Genomic DNA, 19,529 nt, shown 5'->3' on the forward strand with positions numbered 1-19,529 from the left:
TGATCCCCTAGTGTCTAGCAAGAGGGAAGTTGCCCTCTAGAGACCAGACAGGGTGAAGAGTGTCTTTTGGTTAATTATGCACTAAATTCGGAGTATCCTAAAGCCCACCCTGCACCCCAACCAAGTTCAATAAGCAATAAAGCACGAAAAACACACCCCCTGCCTGGTTTTTGCTTTGTAATGCCGTGTACACACGGTCAGAATTTCCGACAAACAAATGTTCGATGTGAGCTTGTTGTTGGAAATTCCGACCGTGTGTAGGCTCCATCGGACGCGGTCTCAAATTTTCCGACAACAAAATCCGTTGATGGAAATTCTGATCATGTTTACACAATTCCAACGCACACAATTCCACGCATGCTCGGAATCAAGCAGAAGAGCCACACTGGTTATTGAACTTAATTTTTCTTGTCTCGTCGTACGTGTTGTACGTCACCGCGTTCTTGACGTTCGGAATTTCCAACAACATTTATGCGACCGCGTGTATGCAAGACAAGTTTGAGCCAACATCTGTCGGAAATAAATCCAGGATTTTGTTGTCGGAATCTTCGATCGTGTGTACACAACATAAGACTGTCTGAGCTGTTGTGTGCCTGGATGTCTGTATACCCGTGTAGCAAGGTCTCCGGTCTTGTCCAGTCTAATGAGGACCTCCAAGGCCAAAGATAGCTAACATCCTTTAATATGTAGTGGGTTGTGAGACATAGTGGGTTCAAAGATGGTGGAAGTCATTGGGTGCCAGGCACTTCTTGGATGTAAAAGAGGTTTTATTTCTTTTGACAGTCCTTTTTGTATTTTTGGGGGAAAGAGGGTTAAGGACAGGACACCCTTAGATAGTTATAGATTCAATTGGCAGACTCTGAGACTTCAATAGAAGGACAGCCGTGCAGGGAAAGGCCCCAGCAAGGCGCCACTTCTGCACATGCAGGAATGTTGTCTCCTATGGCAACAGTCCTTTAACAGTTCCTAATTCAAACGTAACAGTTCTTTCAGCTCCCCTACAACTGCCTCTTTTAGTTCTTCAACACTGAGCTCCTGGTCTCTGATTCACTGACTCTGAATCCCTTGAGCTCCTGCAAAGTTGGCAGTGGTATCTCCTCCAAGCATCACCCACACTTCTCGTAGGGAAACCCTTCAGGTCTGATATGGATGTTAAGGGGAACCCAGTGCCAATTTTTTTTTTTTTAAAGGGTGTGGGGTGCCCCTCAAAATCCATACCAGACCCTTCAGGGAACCCCATGCCAAAATTTTAAAAAAAATGGCGTTGGGTCCCCTCAAAAAATCATACCAGACCCTTATCCGAACACACAACCTGGCAGGCTGCAGGAAAAGAGGGGGGGGGGGGGGTGAGAGAGAGCACCACCCCTCCTGAACCGTACCAGGCCACATGCCCTCAACATTGGGAGGGTGCTTTGGGGCCTTGTCCTCATGTTGAAGGGAATAATTTAATAAGGGGACCCCCAGATCCCCTCCGTGTGAATTGGTAATGGGGTACCCCTACCATTTAAAAAAAAGAGACGGTTTTTTGACAAGTCCTTTATTAATTTCTTCTTCTTTCCACTTCTTATTCCATATTCTTTCTTCTGGTCTTCCTTCTGTGTTCTTGTTCTTCTCCATCTTCTTCTTCATCTTCTTCTTCCTCACTCTTCTCATTCTGCATCTTACTCCGGCTTCTTCTCCGCTCCGTCCGCATGATCCTCAGTGGGAGTCTTCCACCGCGTGACGCTTCTGTTCTTCTGACACTTCTTATACAACGGAGGATGGGGCCACCCGATGACACCACCCCCCACTGACGGGGACTTCAAAAACCGTCTCTTGTGTTTTTTTTAACCTTTTTGACACTTTTTTTGTGAAATGGTAGGGGTACATTTGTACCCCAATACCAATTCACATGGGGAGCTGGGATCTGGGGGTCCCCTTGTTAAAGGGGGCTTCCAGATTCTGATAAGCCCCCAGCCTGCAGACCCCCACAACCACCAGGCAAGGGTTGTGGGGATGAAGCCCTTCTCCCCATCAGCATGGGGACAAGGTGCTTTGGGGGGCTACCCCAAAGTACCCTCCCAATGTTGAGGGCATGTGGCCTGGTACAGTTCAGGAGGGGGGCGCTCTCTCGTCCCCCCTCTTTTCCTGCGGCCTGTCAGGTTGCGTTCTCGGATAAGGGTCTGGTATGAATTTTTGCGGGTACCCCGTGCCATTTAATTGGCGCGGGGTTCCCCTTAATATCCATACCAGACCTGAAGGGCCTGATGTGGAATTTAGGGGGACCCCCACACTTTACTTGTCATCTTGGTTCGGGGGTTCCCCTGTGGGGGAACCCCATGCCATTTTTATCAATGAACTTTTATAGCTGCGAGTAGTTTTAAATGACTTTTTTTCCGTTCTAAATGTCATTTTGCTGTCAGACAGTTCTAAACATGGGAAACATGCGCCCCTTTCCAGGCATACTATAGACACCCCCCAGGTATGAAATTTAAAGGAATATTACACTTTTATTGTTTCACTTTAAGCATTATTAAAATCATTGCTCCCAGAAAAACTTCAGTTTTTAAAACTTTTTTTTTTGCATTGATACATGTCCCCTGGGGCAGGACCCGGGTCCCCAAACACTTTTTATGGCAATAACTTGCATATAAGCCTTTAAAATTAGCACTTTTGATTATTCATGTTCATGTCCCATAGACTTTAACAGTGTTCGTGTGTTGGAATGTTCCATCCATGTTCTGGATGCGAACCGAACAGGGGGGCGTTCGGCTCATCTCTACTGATGAATATGATTGGCAGAGCTCAGGTGAAGTCCTCCATTCAGCCCATAGTAGGTCCTCAAGAAACACAGTATATGGTGAAGAAACACTCTGATCCTTGTTCTTAGGGCTGCTCGAGGTCCCATATGATGGGCTGGCTTGAGTCAGGAACAAAAGTTTTATAGATCATTTCTGGGGACTTGTGTCCACATTTGTACACATTAGGGATGAGCTTCATGTTCAAGTCGAACACACGTTTGACTCGAACATCGGCTGTTAGCCCGTTCAGTGAATACCGAACGTTATGGGCCGTTCGCGACAAATTCGTGTAGCGCTCACTCCCCACAATGCACTGCGCCATCACAGTGCATTGCTGGCTCATGATTGGCCAAGCATGCACTGTGACCCCGCATGCTTGGCCAATCACAGCGCCGGCAGCGAGGAGAGCCATAATTGGCCACAGGCAGGATGCCTGTGGCCAATCATAGCTCAGGCTGTGTAGTACACGCCCCACACTATATAAGGCCGCCAGCGCGGCGGCCTTGTGTAGTGTGTTGGCATGTGTAGGAGTTAGTGGGTGCTCTCTGTGTACCTTCAACACAGTACACACCGATCGTTATCGGCCGATTTAGCGTTCTTGCTCTTCTGTAATTGAGCTTTTAGCAATCTGCAGGAGTTTGTGCGTGTTGTCTGTGTGCCCTGAGCGCAGTATACACCATTATATCCACCTATATAGCTAGCTATATTGCTCTTCTGTAATAGAGCTTTCAGTCAGTTGTTGGAGATTGTGCGTGTTGTCTGCGTGCCCTGACCGCAGTATACTTCATTATATCTACAATTTTTGATGCAATGCTTTGCAGCAGGGCTAATTCCTGCAATAAAACTAGAGTATATGGGAGAGGTTGCAGTGTGGTGGCACCAGCACCAGTGCCTAAGGCCCAATTTTTCTGCCCCTGTTTAACAGGGACATGTAATTACAATTCTTGATATAATATTTCACAGGAGGGCCCCTTCCTGTGCCCACCCAGAGTAACGGCGAGGACTTATAGTGTTGTGGCACCAGCACCACAACCACCAAAGGTCAATTTTTCTACCACTGTTCAACAATGGCATGTAATTACAATTCTTGATAAAATCGTTCACAGCAGGGCGCTCCAGCGCCCACCAAGAGTCACTTTGAGGGCTTACAATGTTGTGGCAAAACCAACACCTTGTTCCGCCATTTCTGCAGAGCATATAGGGCAGGCCCCTACTTTCAAACATCCAACTTACAAACATCTCCTACTTGCAAACGGAAGGAGACAACAGCAAGTGAGATGAAAAAAGATGGACGACAAAACAAATTATACAGGGGTGATAACCCTTCCCTATGTTTTCCAAAAAGCTTAAAAATAGTTTTTTTGACTGGAGCTACACTTTAAAAATGTACCAGTTGAAAATTACAAACAGATTCTACTTAACACAACAAACCTACACAGTCCCTGTCTTGTTTGCACCGCCTGTATACTGCTGTTCTGAGTATATAGGGCCTGGGGGCCACACGCATTTCCTTTTTTTTAATATGGGTACGGGGTTCCCCTTAATATGCGTACAAGACCCAAAGGGGCTGGTAATGGGCAGGGAGGGCTACCCATGCCATTTTTCTCAATGATTTTCATCCATATTACCGGAAACAGATATTACATTAAAAACGCAAGCCCACACACACTCACAGCTCCCTCCTCTGACAATAGATCGGTCTGCCAGAGTGAGCAGTCTTGAGAGGGCTCCATTAGCCTGGAACTAGAAGCAAAGCATCAGAAAATGCGGCCAGGAAGTCACTTGTAACTAGGGCTGTTCCCATCCAGACAATTACAAATATGTGAAGATAGGTGAACATCTAATACATGTTATGTAAGCAAGATTCTGATTAAGCTTTAATGGGGTTGCTATGGGGGTGTTGGAAGAGTTTTTAGGGGTGACCTGGTGTCCGAGTGTCAGGCAGTGAGAAACCCGGGCAGAGGATGTAAAAATCGGACTGTCCGGGTGATTCCCAGACAGGTGGCAACCCTAGGGATATAGATGTAAAAAGCTGTTTAGGAAGGCTGAATGCTGCATTCTGTGTGTAGTGCACCCCTTAACTCTGCAATTTATATACAGTGCACCCCTGAACTCTGCACTCTGTATGCAGCGCACCCCTGAACTCTGAACCTTGTACTTAGCACAACCTCAAACTCTGCACGTAGCATAACCCTCCCTCCCCCAACTCTGCACTATGTGTGTAATGCACTCCTGGTATTTAATTCCCCTTTAAGACCCTCCCACTGTTAGTGACATTTGACCACACCCACTATTTGATTCGCTTTGAAGGGTGTGTGTGTGGGGAGTGTTGTGGAAATTTTATGAAGATGTATTTTAATATTTATTGTCGTAGTGTCTCCCAGTGTTAGTTCTCCCGCAACCCGCTCTAAAGAGCTGACTGGGGCAGACTGACACTGGTTGGGATCCGTAAGGTAGTGGAAAACTTCCTTTTGTTGGAGAGAGGTGTTTGCGGAGTGAGGATATGTCTGCCGGCTAGGGATGAGCTTCGTGTTCGAGTCGAACATACGTTCGACTCGAACATCGGCTGTTCGTCCGTTCGGCGAAGTCCGAACATTTTGGTCCGTTCGCACCAAATTCGTGTAGCGCTCACGGCCCACAATGCACTGCGATGGCGCAGTGCATTGCTGGCTCATGATTGGCCAAGCATGCACTGTGACCCCGCATGCTTGGCCAATCGCAGCGCCAGCAGCGAGGAGAGCCATGATTGGCCACAGGCAGGATGCCTGTGGCCAATCATAGCCCAGGCTGTGTAGTGCACGCCCCACACTATATAAGGCCGCCAGCGCGGCGGCCTTGTGTAGTGTGTTGGCGTCTGAAGCAGTGGGTGTTCTGTGTACCTTCAACACAGTACACACCGATCGTTTTCGGCCGATTTTCGATCTTGCTGTTGTGTAGTGGTTATTGTCTGTGCCCTGACCGCAGTATACACTGCTATATTCACCTCACCTATATAGCTAGTTATCTATCATTTATAATAGAGCTTGCAGTCAGTAGTGTTAGGAGATTGTGCGTGCTGTCTGCGTGCTCTGTACCCAGTACATACCGCTATATCCACCTACATAGCTGTTCTCTATTTGAGCCCACTTGCCATCTGCAGGAGTTATTGGAAGTTGTGTGTGCCTCCAGCACAGCACAGTATACATCTGTATATACCCCTTTATCTCTGGTGTTCTATAATAAAGGCATCTGCAGGAGTTAGTGGGTGTTGTGTGCCTCCAGCACAATATACACTACCCAACTGCTTTTTTACCCAACTCCCTTCAGGCCATTACCATGTCTGGAAGGCCAGCAAGGAGAGGCAGACAGGCGCGAGCCGATAAAAGAGGGAAAGCAGGCTCTGTGTCTAGAGACAACAGTGCTGGTCGTGGACGCGGTGCATTGTCATCAGCACGTGGCCATGGGACACGCTTGTCCTTCTTTTCGGCAGCTGGATATGTTGAGCCGCAACATGCCAACGACTTGGTAGAGTGGATGACCAAGCCCTCTTCATCCTCCTCATCCTCTCTCACCCAGGCTCAGGGTACTAGCAAAGCAGCTGCCAACGCATCGTCTTCCCTCGTCTCAATGTCATCATCAGTGACTCCTTCCCTAGACCCACCACATCCTCCTGAGGAGTCTCCTGAACTCTTTGAGCACAGTGTTGGGTACATGCTCCAGGAGGATGCCCAGTGTTTTGTGGGCTCTGATGATGACACTCAGCTAGAGGAAGGCAGTAGCGTGAGCGCAGAGAGAGGGGATGCTCAAGAAGGACAGCAATCTGGCAGTCATGTTCCACAAGCGGCAGCATACTGCCAGGTTTGCTACAGCGATGAAGAGGGAGGGGATGATGAGGGCACTGACTCCACGTGGGTGCCTGGAAGGAGAGAGGAGGAGGCACATGTCCAACGAGGCAGGATGCCCTCCTGGGGCCAGCTTAGGGGCAGCACACCGACTCAATCACACCGCAGAGCTCCGCCTTTTCAGGGCGCTGCCTCTGCGCGTTATTCTAAAAGTTCTTTGGTGTGGGCCTTTTTTGAGACGAGTGCATCAGATCGCACCGCTGCTATTTGCAACATATGTCTCAAGCGTATCTCACGTGGCCAAAACATCAGCCGCTTGGGCACCACATGCTTGACCAGACATATGTTGACCTGCCATGCAGCTCGTTGGCAAGCGTACCTCAAAGACCCACACCAAAGAACAAAGCAGACCTCTCCTTGCTCCTCATCAGCTGGCATCTCCAACCCCACTAGACCTTCAGTCCTCTCTGAAACTTGCTCTGAGAGGAATGAAGGTGTAGAATTAGGTGTGTCACAGCCAAGCGCTTCCGGGAACTCTGCTAGCGGTATACCCACGTCCGATTATAGCAGGCAAATGTCCCTGCCCCAGCTGCTGGACCGGCGAAAGAAGTTCACTCCCAGCCATCCACATGCCCAGCGGTTGAATGCTAGCTTGGCTAAATTGCTAGCACTTCAACTGCTGCCTTTTCAGTTGGTAGACTCGGCCCCCTTCCGTGAGTTTGTTCAATGTGCGGTTCCTCAGTGGCAGGTCCCCAAACGCCACTTTTTCTCACGGAAGGCGATTCCGGCTCTCTACCGGCATGTGGAAGGCAATGTCCTTGCCTCGCTGGACAGGGCGGTCAGCGGTAAGGTGCATATTACCGCTGACTCATGGTCCAGCAGGCATGGACAGGGACGTTACCTGTCTTTCACGGCCCATTGGGTCACTCTTCTGGCAGCTGGGAAGGATGCAGGACAAGGTGCAGTAGTGTCGGAGGTTGTTCCGCCACCATGCCTCCAAAATGCTACTATTGGTTGTGACACACCTCTCTCCTCCACCCCCTCCTCTTCTTCTTCCTCCATGGCCTCTTCCAGTGCTCTGTCCTCAGAACCAGCGGTGCTCCGTAAGCGTTCCAGGGGCTACGCAAGTACGCAGGCAAAACGATGCCATGCCGTGCTTGCGCTGGTTTGTTTGGGGGACATGAGCCACACTGGGGCGGATGTTTTGTCAGCTCTGCGGGGGCAGGCCGAGAGGTGGTTGACGCCATGCCAGCTTAAGCCAGGAATGGTGGTTTGCGACAATGGCACCAACCTCCTCTCCGCCCTCTGACAGGGACAACTGACCCATGTGCCCTGTGTGGCTCACGTCCTTAACCTGGTGGTGCAGCGGTTCTTGGGCAGGTACCCCGGCTTACAGGATGTCCTGAAGCAGGCCAGGAAAGTCTGTGTGCATTTCCGCCGATCATTTAATGCCTGTGCTCGGCTGGCTGAGCTCCAAAAGGAGTTGAACCTGCCCAAGAACCGCCTTATATGTGACATGCCCACCAGATGGAACTCAACATTGGCCATGCTGCAGCGGCTGCACACGCAGCAGAGGGCCATCAATGAGTACCTGTGCGACTACGGCACCAGGACAGGGTCAGGGGAGCTTGGTTTTTTCTCACCACGCCAGTGGGGCATGATCAGGGATGCATGCACTGTCCTGTCACCATTTGAGGAGGCCACAAGGATGGTGAGCAGTGACAGTGCATGCATCAGTGACACTGTACCTCTTGTCCACCTCTTGGAGCATACGCTGCATGGAATAATGGACAGGGCACTTGAGGCAGAACAGAGGCAGGAAGAGGAGGACTTCCTTGCCTCTCAAGGCCCCCTTTATCCAGACAGTGTTCCTGCTGTGCCACCCATCACACAGGAAGAGGATGAGGAGGAGGAAGAAGAGGATGATTGTGTCAGCATGGAGGTGGAGGCTGGCACTCAGCATCAGCATCAGCAGAAGCAGTCTTGTAGGGATGATTTACAGTCCCAAGAAACCCGTGGACTTGTACGTGGCTGGGAGGAGGTAGCTGCGGATCATGTTGTCCTTAGTGACCCAGAGGACTCCGGACCGAATGCCTCAGCTAACCTATGCTGCATGGCCTCCCTGATCCTGCAAAGCCTGCGGAAGGATCCTCGTATTCTTCGGATCAAGGAGAGGGACCATTACTGGCTGGCCACTCTCCTTGATCCACGGTACAAGGGTAAGGTTGCCGACCTTATCTTGCCGTCGCAGAGGGAGCAGAGAATGAGACATCTCCGGGAGGCCTTGCAGAAAGGTCTGTGCAACGCGTTCCCAGAGACTGGGAGGTTACAAACTCCTGGTCCTGGACAACGTGTTGCTGAGGCATCGGTCAGAAGGAGCGGTGGAGAAGGTGGCCGTTTGACTGATGCTTTCAGACAATTTTTTAGTCCGCAGCCCCAAGGTATGATCGGTTCCAGCAACCATCGCCAGCGTCTGATTTACATGGTGCAGGAATACCTAGGGGCAAGGTCAGACTTGGACACCTTTCCCACTGAAAATCCTCTGGCTTACTGGGTCTTGAGGATGGATCACTGGCCAGAGCTTGCACAGTATGCAATTGAGCTACTGGCCTGTCCTGCATCCAGCGTTCTTTCGGAACGCACCTTCAGTGCTGCTGGTGGCTTTGTTACCGATCACAGGGTGCGCCTGTCCACCGAATCAGTTGATCGACTGACCTTCATCAAGATGAATCAGTCTTGGATCACCCACAGCTACCAAGCACCTGAAGCTGATGTAACCGAATAATTTTTTTGGAAATATCACATCCCTTCAAGACTGCCTATGCTGATGCTGAGTGACTGTCCTGTTATGTTGATTGTCTATCCTCTTCCTCCTCCGCTGATATGTTGGAAGAACATTTCTGGTTCTGGTTGATGCCATCAGCCCAATTTTTCTGCCCCTGTTTAACAGGGGCGTTTAAGTACAATTTTTGATGCAATGCTTTGCAGCAGGGCTAATTCCTGCAATCAAACAAGAGTATATGGGAGAGGTTGCAGTGTGGTGGCACCAGCACCAGTGCCTAAGGCCCAATTTTTCTGCCCCTGTTTAACAGGGACATGTAATTACAATTCTTGATATAATATTTCACAGGAGGGCCCCTTCCTGTGCCCACCCAGAGTAACTGTGAGGACTTATAGTGTTGTGGCACCAGCACCACAACCACCAAAGGTCAATTTTTCTACCACTGTTCAACAATGGCATGTAATTACAATTCTTGATATAATCGTTCACAGCAGGGCGCTCCAGCGCCCACCAAGAGTCACTTTGAGGGCTTACAATGTTGTGGCAAAACCAACACCTTGTTCCGCCATTTCTGCAGAGCATATAGGGCAGGCCCCTACTTTCAAACATCCAACTTACAAACATCTCCTACTTGCAAACGGAAGGAGACAACAGCAAGTGAGATGAAAAAAAGATGGACGACAAAACAAATTATACAGGGGTGATAACCCTTCCCTATGTTTTCCAAAAAGCTTAAAAATAGTTTTTTTGACTGGAGCTACACTTTAAAAATGTACCAGTTGAAAATGACAAACAGATTCAACTTAATACACAGTCCCTGTCTTGTTTGCACCGCCTGTATACTGCTGTTATGAGTATATAGGGCCTGGGGGCCACACGCATTTCCTTTTTTTAATATGGGTACAGGGTTCCCCTTAATATGCGTACAAGACCCAAATAGGCTGGTAATGGGCAGGGAGGGCTACTCATGCCATTTTTCTGAATGATTTTCAACCATATTGCAGGAACCAGATATAACATTAAAACCGCAAGCAGTTTTAAATGATGTTATTTCCGTTTAATGTAATTTTGTGCAGGGACTGTTCTAAACACGGGAAACACGTGGCACTTCACAGGCAAACTACAGACACCCCCCAGGCACCATATTTAAAGGAATATTTCACTTTTTTTTTCACTTTAATCGTCATTAAAATCAGTGCTCCCGCCAAAACAGCCATTTTTAAAAACATTTTAGGCATTGACCCATGTCCCCTGGGGCAGGAGGCAGGTCCCCAAACCCTTTTTAGGACAGTATCTTGCATATTAGCCGTTAAAATTAGCACTTTTCATTTCGAACGTTCGAGTCCCATAGACTTCAATGGGGTTCTAAAGTTCGTTCGAATTTGGGGTCCGTTCGAAAGTTCTGGTGCGAACCGAACCGGGGGGTGTTTGGCTCATCCCTACTGCCGGCGAATGGGCCCCTGTACGATTCACAGATGTTCATCTGGGGGGGGATGTATTCGCTCTGCAAAGACATTATCGGTTTAGCGGATGTGCGTCTTTGCCACCCCTGTATGCCCGATCAACATATTTATGGTGCCATGAGCATACACCTGCAGATAATCTCCAATCAGTTGGAAGTTTAGTCATTGGTTGTTGTATGAACTCATATCCTGTGTTTTCACATCCTGTGATGTCATATCCTTGTTTGGTCATATCCTTATTTGGTCATATCCTGTGAGGTCACATCCTGTTTGTGGCTTCCTGTTTGTGCGTGTGAGTAAAAGCAAGAGCCTCTGTCCAGGAGGGGGGAGTGATGCTGAGATGAGGACGTAAGCGTGGTCATGTCTGTTTCATTGGGGATATGTGGGAAATAGAGTGATAGGTAAGATGTATTATACCATTAGACTGAATGGGCGCTTATTAGCACAAGAGTATAGTGAAATATCCACGACAGGAGGGGGATTTTGGGGGATCGTAGTTGAGTTCCTGCAACCATTTTCTGATTAAAAAAGCCTGTAGAATACTGAACATGACACATCACATGACCATCAACAAGAGACCTGTGTGTAACATCCAAGACACTTCTACACCACAGTCCAGGCCACTTCCCCAGCTGGAGACTCTACTAAACCGAAACCATCGCTATGTGAAGATCTTGGCTGATAATTACTGGACTGCATAAAGACAGTTCCCTATCACCATTGTTACCATTTTATAACGCCTTGCAGACAGTTAGAGAAATGTTAATGTAGATGAAATACTATGCAGTCACCTTGTTGGAGCTTTTATTTACAAGATCACATATCTATTGTCCAGGAATCCATGTATGTTTGATGTGATCTCCTTCATAGGCTATAAAAAGCCTAAATTGGAATTGGTACGTCCCCATTGTGTGAAATTCCATTGCAAGAAGAAAGTCAAATTATGAATTGGTTGAATTGGTTGCTTCCCATGGCTGAGGATGACATCAAGTTTACCAGTTAGATCAGAGTTCCCATTAATTACTGTCCATTTCCCTTCTCACAGCTCCCTTTTCTTTGAGTCTCGAGAGAGGCCCGAGGCACCTCAGAGGAGAAGAAGCACACGCATCCCCGAAAGGAACAACCATGATATTGACCATATGGGTTCCACTGAAGGGGGAGCACTCGTCAGCTGAATATTCTATTGGTCACATGGGTTCTGCTAAAGGGGAGGAGCACTCTTCAACTGTTTATGCTATTGGCCACATGGGTTCTGCTGAAGGGGAGGGGCACTCTTTAGCTGTTTATTCTATTGTCCACATGGGTTCCACTGAAGTGAAGAACTCTTGAACTGCTTATGCTATTCGCTGTATGGGTTCCACTGAAGGGGAGGAGCACTCTTTAGCTGCTTATACTATTGGCCACATCGGTTCAACTGAAGGGGAGGAGTACTCTTCAGCTGGTTATGCTACTATCCACAAAAGTTCCATCTAAAGGGAGGAACACTCTTTAGCTGCTTATACTATTGGCCACATGGGTTCCACTGACAGGGAGAAGTACTCTTAAGCTGATTATGCTATTGGCCACATGGGTTCCACTGAAGGGAAGGAGCACTCTTTGGCTGCTTATACTATTGGCTGCATGGGTTCAACTAAAGGGGAGGGATACTGTTCAGATGGTCATGCTACTGGCTACATGGGTTCCACTGAAGGGAAGGAGTACTCTTCAGCTGCTTATGTTATTGGCCACATGGGTTCCACTGAAGGCGAGGAGAACTCTTAAGCTGCTTATGCTATTGGCTACATGGGTTCTACTGAAAGAGATTATGCTATTGGCCACATGGGTTCCACTGAAGGGAAGGAGCACTCTTCGGCTGCTTATACTATTGGCTGCATGGGTTCAACTAAAGGGGAGGAATACTGTTCAGGTGGTCATGCTACTGGCTACATGGGTTCCACTGAAGGGGAGGAGTACTTTTCAGCTGCTTATGTTATTGGCCACATGGGTTCCACTGGAGGCGAGGAGTACTCTTAAGCTGCTTATGCTATTGGCTACATGGGTTCTACTGAAAGGGATTATGCTATTGGCCACATGGGTTCCACTGGAGGCGAGGAGAACTCTTAAGCTGATTATGCTATTGGCTACATGGGCTCTACTGAAAGGGATTATGCTATTGGCCACATGGGTTCCACTGAAGGTGAGGAGAACTCTTAAGCTGCTTATGGTATTGGCTACATGGGTTCTACTGAAAGGGATTATGCTATTGGCCACATGGGTTGCACTGAAGGCGAGGAGACCTCTTAAGCTGCTTATGGTATTGGCTACATGGGTTCCACTGAAGGGAAGGCGCACTCTTCGGCTGCTTATACTATTGGCTGCATGGGTTCAAATAAAGGGGAGGAATACTGTTCAGGTGGTCATGCTACTGGCTACATGGGTTCCACTGAAGGGGAGGAGAACTCTTAAGCTACTTATGTTATTGGCCACATGGGTTCCATTGAAAGTGAGGAGCCCTCTTCAGCAGCTTATACTATTGGCATCATGGGTTCTGCTGAAGCAGAGAAGCACTCTCCAGCTGCAGAATTGCCAGCCCTGCCTTGACATCAGTCACCCCCCCCCCAAATCTTGGAATTGGTCATGTGACCAACTGCTGGGGGGAACACAGAGTCCCATTTTAAAATAAAAGTTAAAACCATGAAAGCCTTGTTAATGTTTATATGCTGGAAGCAGTTGATAGTAATTATCACAGGTTTTATAGATAGGTTTCCCTCCATTGGTCAGTTCGATTTTCTGTAACAAGAGAAGATTGCCCTCCACAGGCTGAATTCCAGATTGTTATAAGAGGAGCCTTTATATGAAGTTAGAACAATATTCCTCTCACAGATCCATCTATGATTATCCGAGCAGGTCACACTCCGCAGAGTTCCACCGCTCAGGGTCCAGCAGTGATCGCTCATTCTGTAAAGAGATAAAGTCATGGTGATCTATATACAGTGTTAGGGGTTAAGGTTACAATTACATTTAGGCTCACATTAGCTGTGGGTCAGGGATCCAGTAAGCACTGAATTTAAGAGACAGCCAGGAAACAAGTATTATTAGAAGATGTAAAGATTTTTACAGATAAGACTGGGGTTGTGGATAACTGTTAGGGTCAGATGGGGGTATAGCTAAGCATTAGGGTCAAATTCGGGTTATTACTAAGACTAAGCAATAAGGTCAGGTGGGAAATAACGGCTAAGCATGAGGGTCAAGTGGGAGTTATGGCTAAGTGGTAGAGTCAGACAGGGGATCATGGTGAAGCCTTATGCCGCGTACACACGAGCGGACTTTTCAACATCCAAAGTCCGACGGAATGATTCCGTCAGACTATCCGATCGTGTGTGGGCTGCAACGGACTTTTGATTCGCAAAAGTCTGACGGACTTTAGAAAATGGAACATGCTTCAAATTTTTCCGACGGAACTCCGCCGGACCCAGTCCCTTCGAAAAATTCGCTCGTGTGTATGCTATTCCGACGGACTAAAACCGACGCTAGGGCAGCTATTGGCTACTGGCTATGAACTTCCTTATTCGAGTCCAGTCGTACGTCATCATGTTCGAATCCGTCGGAGTTTAGTGTGATTGTGTGTGGCCAAGTCCACTCAGTCGAAAAGTCAGTCAGAACTCTGTCGGAACTCCAGCAGAACTCCGGCAGGACTCCTTCGGAAGTCTGTCGGACATAAGTCCTCTCGTGTGTACGGGGCTTTAGGGTCAAGTGGGAGTTATGGCTAAGTGGTAGAGTCAGACAGGGGATCATGGTGAAGCCTTAGGGTCATGTGGGGGTTATGGTTAAGTGTTACAGTCAAATTGGAGGGATGTTATGGTGCTGGGATTAAATCCTAGAAGAGACCATGGTAATCAGGTAAGTAGGTCTATAGTTAAAGAGGAAGTAAACCCTTCCAAACCACTTGGACCTACAGGTAAGCCTAGATTAAGGCTTACCTGTAGGTCCAAGCAATATCTCCTAAACCTATATGGTTTAGGAGATATTTGCCCGAAAATGGGCACCGCTGTCTATGGCAAGTCCAAGAATGGATTTGCCTAATTTTTTGACTCCCGTGCGCATGCGCGGGAGTGACGTCATCGCGGCTTCGCCGAATGGCAGCGGCGGAGCTGCGAGACGCGACTCCCGTGCGCATGCGCGGGAGTGACGTCATCGCGGCTGCGCTGCTGTGATTCGCCGGAGCTGCGAGACGCCACCAGCAACATGGATGCGGCGGACTACAGGGGACAGCGGCGACTTCGCTGGCTCCTGTGTCAGGTAAGTGACACATAATGAGCTACTATGCGATGCGATGCGATGCATAGTAGTCCATTATGCTTTACCTTTGCAGGGAAAAAAAGAGGAAGTAAACCCATCAGGGTTTACTTCCTCTTTAAGTGTTAAGGTCAGGTGAGTGATTATTCTATGATGTTAGGGTCAGATGGGATGTTATAATTAGGAGGTATTATTAGATGGGGGTTAAGGTCAGGTGGAGGTCATGGTTAAGTACACCCGGTCGGATTTTCCGATGGGAAATGTTCGATGTGAGCTTGTTGTTGGAAAGTCCCACCGTGTGTATGCTCCATCGAACTTTTTCTGTCAGAATTTCTGCCCACAAATGTTTGAGAGCAGGTTCTCAAATTTTCCACCAGCAAAACTTGTTTTCGGAAAGTTCGATTGTGTGTACACAAGTTCGTCGCACAAAAGTTCATGCATGCTCTGAATCAAGCAGAAGATGCCACACTGGTTATTGAACTTCCTTTTTCTCAGCTCGTCGTACGTCACCGCGTTCCCACGTTCGGAATTGTTGACCAACATTTGTGTGACCGTGTGTATGCAAGACAAGTTTGAGCCAACATCCTTCGGACAAAAAAACATGGTTTTGCTGGTGGAAAGTCCGATCGTGTGTACGGGGTTTTAGGGTCACTTAGGAGACTATAGTTAAGTGTTAGGGTTAGATGAGGGTTATAGTTAAGTGTTAGGTTTAGATAGTATTTTATAATTAGAGGTTATGGTCAGGTGTGGATTATAGTTCAGTGTTAGGGATGAGCGAGGGGATTGGGGTTCAGTATCGGGGCCAGGTTGAGGTTGTGGTTAGGTGTCAATGGTCCAGAGGAAGTTAATTCAGAGTGCATGCAGACGGTGACATCATGGACGCATGCACTCCGAAGGTCCAGCTTACAATGTCAGACCTTCAGAGCCTGTGCCACATACGACGGCTCCCATACGCATGCACAGGAGTGACGTCATCGTGCCACCGACCACTCATGTAGCTGGAGGCCACGAACCTGCAAGGGTGAGATGTCAGCCATCTGAGCAGTGACAGCGCATAGAGGGCTTCATTCTAAGGTAAGTTTCTCATAATTTGCTCGTTTGCCATGGGTACTAGCACATTATGACATTGCCTTGCAGGGATTTTTAACCAAAGGCGGTTTACTATCGCTTTAGTTTTAAAGTCTTGTGGGGTCAGGTGAGGGTTAAGTGTTAAGATCGATGAGGGGTTAAATATAGGGAGTATAAGGAATAGACTAAATGTCAGGAAGGGCCAAGTTTAATTTTCACACTAAAAAGCCGCTCAACAAACACCGCCGGCTCCGGGCTCCTGGTCCTGGAACAGAATGTATTGGCAAACTGTGTAATAATAAAATTGTTCGCTACTTTGTAACTTTTTGTGTTAGTTACTTTCCTTTTAAATCTCTATCCAATGTGGGCACTACCACTGTCAGCATTCTTTTTTCTCTATTTCAACTGTCGGGATCCGGCGTTGGAGTGTTAGTACTTACGTGGATCCATAACCTCCGGGCCAACTCCATTCGTCTGGCCACCTCCAGGTCAATTCTTTTCCAACCCAGAATCCTCCTTGTTCTCCTGCCAGGAAGTGCTAAACAGAATGTTAATATCTAATATCAGAGAAGTCAGTTGAGGTTTGGATATCCCCAACATGACACTATATCATTAATCGCTATCACCTACACTTACCTGGAGAGCCGTGTCATTCCACGGCACAATGATCAGGTTGGAATCTCTCTCTTCACAATCATTTGAACTCTTTCTCCATGTGTTTTGCTCCGTGGAAATCCAAAGACATGTCTTCTTGAAGAGGACCCATCCTTCGGGGCAGAACTCTGAAATCAGAAACGAAGGAAGCGTCAGTTAGTGAGGTTCTAAACTAGACGTAGAAGAGTTGTCCTTGGTGGAGGATTTCAGGAGGTGTCTGAGTCTCTTAAATAGGAGTGGTGTCATATAAAGTGGTATGGAGAGAATGAGGGGCTTTTGCTTGCTACTGGGTTTTAATGTCTTTTAACCACTTTCAGCCCCGGACCATTTTGCTGGTCAAAGACCAGACCACTTTTTGCGATTCGGCACTGCGTCACTTTAACTGACAATTGCGCGGTCGTGCGACGTGGCTCCCAAACAAAATTGGCGTCCTTTTTTTCCCACAAATAGAGCTTTCTTTTGGTGGTATTTGATCACCTCTGCGGTTTTTATTTTTTGCGCTATAAACAAAAATAGAGCGACAATTTTGAAAAAAAAAACGCATTATTTTTTACTTTTTGTTATAATAAATATCCCCCAAAAATATATAAAAAAAACATTTTTCTCCCTCAGTTTAGGCCGATACGTATTCTTCTACATATTTTTGGTAAAAAAAATCGCAATAAGCGATTATTGATTGGTTTGCGCAAAAGTTATAGCGTTTACAAAATAGGAATAGTTTTATAGCATTTTTATTAATAATTTTTTATTTTAATTTTTACTAGTAATGGCGGCGATCAGCGATTTTTATTGTGACTGCGACATTGTGGCGGACACATCGGACATTTTTGACACATTTTTGGGACCATTGTCATTTATACAGCAATCACTGCTATATAAATGCACTGATTCCTGTGTAAATGACACTGGCAGTGAAGGGGTTAACCAGTGGGTGGCAGTGTAGGGGTTAAGTGTTCATAGGGGCGTGTCACTAACTGTGGGGGGGGGGCTGGGCTTTCATTTAGTGAACACTGATCTCTGCTCCAATCACATGGAGCAGAGATCAGCGCCACTAGTTGCTAGGCAGAATGGAGAAATGCTGTTTACACGGCATTTCCTCCATTCAGCCGTCCCGTGAGACAATCGCGGGTATGCCCGCGGCGATCGAGTCCGTGGGACCCGCGACCGGACTCACGGGGGTCCCGACAGGCACGCGAGCGTACGCCAATATGCCTGCCCGTGCCATTCTGTCGAAGTACATCGGCGTGCGCTGGTCGGGAACTGGTTAATAGTGATGGGGCTGCCCTTGTCTAGCCAGGGGTTAAGAATGCAAGAAGCTTCAGATGAGGTGCTACCCGGGGCGTCTCTGGGTTGGCAGAAAAATGCAATGGGTTTAGGACCCCCTGTGTGGCATGGGCACAAGGTCATGTCACTTATGCTTCTTTAGCACACATTTCCTAGGCAAGGAATCTGCTTAATCTGGAGAAATTGTTATATCAGACAGAAGGCCAGCCATGTACACTGCACTTGGCACTTTCTATTTATTTTTTTATCACTGCATGAGCATGTGTGATTTTAATTTTTAAATTTTTTTACTCCACAGAGATGGGTGGCTGGAGGCCTTCTCTGTTGTTGTGGGGAGGATTTGTGGCTTTTACAAGCCTTTTTCCTCTCCTCAAAATTGGTACTTGGTGGGCCGGCTTCGACTGGTTCCTATGGATTGGAGTCCACTTGGCTTTGGTTATGGCAACGGCTTTAGCACTAGAGTGCCTTGCCACTGTCTGGAGCCTTGCCCCCCAAGGTGTTCAAAGAATTAAGGAATTCCCTTTTCGGAGGAGAAATGGACCCTTGGGTAATGGAGAAAACTCAGGTAGCTAACAGGCTTGGATAAATACCTAGAAATAAAAGCAGAAGAGAGTAATGGCAGAAAATGGCCAAGTGGCCCATCAAGGCTGTCCCCCTTTTTTTTTTAAAGCTTTTGTTTTTTACTTTTTTTGTTAAAATAAGGAGCTAAGGTGATCTCAAGCATGTTGAAATTCACTTAAAGTGACAAATCCCAACAATACCTATCTCTCGCTGGTCCAGCCCTAATCCTGTGTGCTTCAACACCTCCTCTGTTGTCGGTCTATTGGTTGTAGCATTTTGATCTTCCTGCTGGCGGCTCAGTAGAAGGTTTTTCAAGTCCCTATTTTCTTGTAGTGCCTTTTCCAGTTCCAGACGGGTCTCCTTCAGCTCAGTCTTGGTAGTTGACATCTCTCTTCTCAATGGTTCCAGGAACTCTTTTTCACCCCTGGGAGTCTCAGTCACATTGCTCTCCAATATGTGGTAGGTGGCCTCTGGTTGCTTGGGATTGCTGAACAGCGGGATGGCTGCAGGGTGTAGCACATACAGGTAATTAAGGAAATACACTATACTGCTAAAAGCTTGTCACCACTTGACCAACACAGCTATTATGGACACAAAAGTATGTGGAGATAGATCCAACATTTTGAGTTCAGGTGTTGCCAGTGACGGTGTAACATACCTGGTGGTGGAGCCTGAACTGTTGAGGAAGGTCTCTCTTAGCCTTTGTACACACGGACGGAGATTCCGATGGAATGTGTCCGATCGGACCGTTTTGTCGGATATTCCGACTGTGTGTGGTCTCCATTGGACTGTTTCCGTCGGAGTATCCGACGGACCAAGTTTTCCAACTTGTTGGTAAAAT

At 47.6% G+C, this 19,529-nt stretch overlaps 1 protein-coding gene across 2 annotated transcripts in view; it reads right to left on the bottom strand.

Annotated features, from left to right (window-relative positions):
- Positions 1-11,633: 11,633 nt before the first annotated feature.
- LOC143957705 (uncharacterized) overlaps positions 11,634-19,529 on the bottom strand; it is a 51,631-nt gene continuing 43,735 nt past the window's right edge. For both annotated transcript variants that reach the window (XM_077467398.1, XM_077467397.1), the window contains 4 exons: positions 18,889-19,191; positions 16,826-16,971; positions 16,630-16,727; positions 11,634-13,783 (listed from right to left, as the gene is read on the bottom strand). In XM_077467398.1, the coding sequence (XP_077323524.1) occupies positions 13,603-13,783; positions 16,630-16,727; positions 16,826-16,971; positions 18,889-19,191 (728 nt within the window). In that variant the 3' untranslated portion in view covers positions 11,634-13,602. The remainder of the gene's footprint in view (positions 13,784-16,629; positions 16,728-16,825; positions 16,972-18,888; positions 19,192-19,529) is intronic.

The sequence above is a fragment of the Lithobates pipiens genome, unplaced genomic scaffold, assembly GCF_037356315.1.
Source record: "Lithobates pipiens isolate NorthernLeopardFrog02 unplaced genomic scaffold, aLitPip1_a1.2 Scaffold_55, whole genome shotgun sequence".
NCBI classification, from domain to species: Eukaryota; Metazoa; Chordata; class Amphibia; order Anura; family Ranidae; genus Lithobates; species Lithobates pipiens.